Source organism: Lactuca sativa, chromosome 5 (genome assembly GCF_002870075.4).
Source record: "Lactuca sativa cultivar Salinas chromosome 5, Lsat_Salinas_v11, whole genome shotgun sequence".
NCBI classification, from domain to species: domain Eukaryota; kingdom Viridiplantae; phylum Streptophyta; class Magnoliopsida; order Asterales; family Asteraceae; genus Lactuca; species Lactuca sativa.
In genome coordinates, this window is record NC_056627.2 from 102327357 (window position 1) to 102330483 (window position 3127).

The 3127-nt window shown below is 34.3% G+C and overlaps 1 protein-coding gene across 1 annotated transcript; it reads right to left on the reverse strand.

Annotated features, from left to right (window-relative positions):
- Window positions 1-426: 426 nt before the first annotated feature.
- LOC111898014 (uncharacterized) lies at window positions 427-1380 on the reverse strand. Its single transcript, XM_023893962.2, has 2 exons — window positions 1248-1380; window positions 427-1073 (listed from the first exon to the last, which is right to left on the reverse strand). The coding sequence occupies exons 1-2, from the start codon at window positions 1378-1380 to the stop codon at window positions 427-429; spliced, it is 780 nt and encodes a 259-aa protein (XP_023749730.2).
- Between the last annotated feature and the right edge of the window lie 1747 nt (window positions 1381-3127).

Sequence of the window (3127 nt, forward strand, 5' to 3'; positions counted from 1 at the left end):
AAAATAAAAAACTTTAATATCAACATTAAATATTATCTGTTCAATATTAATAACATATGCTTTGAATAATTAAGACCATAAGGTAGGCAACTAGATGAACACCATTTTGGTGCCACATCACATGCCACATCATCAATGGTGTTATAACACCAAGTGAGGAAATGGGCAACATGTTATATCTTGTTATGACACCAACTTTTTTTTTTTCATTTTATAATTTATTTTATTTATTTTGATTTTTTTTTTAAATTGAGACAAATATTTTTTAAATTAAAAATAAATAAAACATAATGTTTAAAAAGTATAAAAAACAATTAAAAATTTCTAAAAATTAAAATTAACATAAAGACTAAATTACACATAATTTCCAAAAACAAACAAAAAAAAGAAATAACATCCAAATTCAAAAAAAAAAAATATACAACGCTATTCGTTATCGTTATTGTTACCATAGAAGATATGATCCGCCAAGTCCTCTCGAAGTTGTCTGTGTTTATTTGCGTCCTGAATGTCAACAACGCGATGCAAATAATCTGCTGTTCCTGGTTGAAACTGAACGTGTCTGGACTCTGTTGGGATATAGTGTGCAATATTTCGCTCTTTATCTTCTACTACCATGTTATTCATTATGATACATGCATACATGATATATCGTAAAGTTTCTAAATCCAATGGTCGTGCTGCATGTTCGACTATATGCCACTTCGCCTTCAGCACTCCAAAAGCACGTTCCACATCCTTACGTGCCCCTTCTTCTCTTCTCTTAAAAAAATTGTCTCGTTCTTCAACCGGGTGGCGGAATGCCTTCACGAATGTGGAATACTGAGGATATATTCCATCTGTAAGGTAATACCCATATTTGTATTCGTTTCCATTCACCGTGAAAGGAGCATCCGGGGCTTTTCCATTCAAAAGATCGTCGAATATTGGCGACTGATGAAGAACGTTGACGTCGTTGTTGGAACCCGCAACCCCAAAAAATACATGCCAAATCCATAAATATTGAGAAGCGACAGCCTCTAACACCAAAGAAGGTGATCCGTGAGGACCAGTTGCGTATTGCCCTTTCCATGCTACCGGACAATTATTTCATTTCCAGTGTGTGCAATCAATGCTTCCGATCATTCCGGGAAACCCATGGCGTTCTTCATGCGCCACATACAATTCTTGCAAATCATGCAACGAAGGTTTCCGCACATACACGTCACCAAAAGTTTCAACAACACCCCTTGACAATGTATACAAACTCTCTCTTGCGGTTCTTTCGGACATTCTCATATAGTCGTCCATGGTCTCGGGTGACTCCCCCATAGCCATCAAACGAATGGCCGCAGCACATTTCTGCAACGTTGTAAACCCGCCGTCTACCTCTAGCATCATATCTTAATTGAAAAAATTTGTACCTAAACATAAATTAACTACAATTTAAAAATATATTGCATATGTTGTAAAATTAAAGAAACATGTAGTACATTTTTATTTATTTTGTATAAAAATAAAGTAAAGAAATGATACCGGCTTTCCAAGGCGTTGGCGATTCGTAAGAACACATCCCTACTCAAACGAAATCTTCTTTTGAAGTCTTTCGCCCCGTATACACAATTATCCGTAAAGTAATCGCGATATAGATGTTCATGTCCTTCCACGCGATTTCTGTTTAACATCGCACGGCTTGTTAGTAGCGGAGCTGGGTCTGGTTGTAGCAGGTCGGTAGTGTAATAATGATACATCATCCTAAAGAAAATATCGTCATCTGAATCATCGGACGAGTCGAAAGGATCCATATTTTTTTTGAAGATAATTGAAAGTATGTAGAGAGGAGAAGAGAAAGTGTGAAAATTTTAAAATAAAATAGGAGGTATTTATAGGATAATAAATTGGTTTTTTTAATAATTAATTTTTTTTTTAAACTGTTGCATCAAACGGTCAAAAGATCCGTTTCTTCCCGTCGCCACGCCAACGAGATGCGCCTTCAACGAGTTGCAACGAGCAGGGGGGCGGTGTTCCCCCCGTTACACAGCCGTTGCGGTCGAGCCACGTCAGACGCGTTGCTTCTCGTTGGTCCCATACCGAAGACTCTAAGATATGTGAACCGTTATACCCATTTTGGTGTAGATACTGATTTTGTGTTTCACTTCCAAATATCCTTGCTCCAAATTGTTTTTTATGAAAAATCTATAATTTCCATTCTTCTTTTTATATAGAAATGAAATGATGAAAACTAAACTTACTTTGCTTTCAAATATTATGTCATTAATAACAAAAATCAAAATACTATTATGTGGCCGATTGGTGTTGTGACCTGTGATGAACATCATAAACAGGCCACCCTAAGAAAATATGATATTTTGTTGATTATTAACTACATATATTTTTACAAACTTCTAACCTTACGTATGAACTGGTTGGAATTCTTAAAAAGAAAAACGTTGTAGGCTCGATTTTTCCATGCATTATTTAAAAAGGCAGTATCAGGTTAAAACGATGAAAATTGATGTGCACTCCGTAAGTTTTCAATATCTGTCCTCTTCAACTCATCGCCTGCAAAAGCACAAAAGCAAAGAATTACTTAAAATAATCCTAATAGTTTATATTTATCACGTAAATGACATGTACGTTTACTTTTAATGGGACTTAAATCTTTTTGCATTTTCCACTACTTCCGTTTTGCTTTTCGTCGACTCTAAACTACATAGTCATGATTTTTGCACGAAAAAAGAGACATTAATTATTTAATTACAAATTGCATCATCTTTATATTTTCATATTTCTAATAAATAGATTCTTTTTAAATCTCTTTCCTACTTCGATAACAAACATATTTCTGTTTTAATTGTCTATAGACAATAAACGTTCTCAATCGTCCACCATTCTTAAGAGATATAAAACACAAGAGTTGCTCTTATTAATATAGTGACAAAATTAAAATAATTAAAAGCCATTAATTAAAAGGGTGTTTTCTCTTCATTCCATCATATCAACATACTTTACCGCCCTTACCAATATGGGCAATGTACATTTTTATCTATGATGGCACATACTTTTCTTGATACATAGGACTGATGCTTTTGGATTATTATTAAGGTATAAGTGAAAAATCATAGTCTTCAACAATTGCAATTATTTA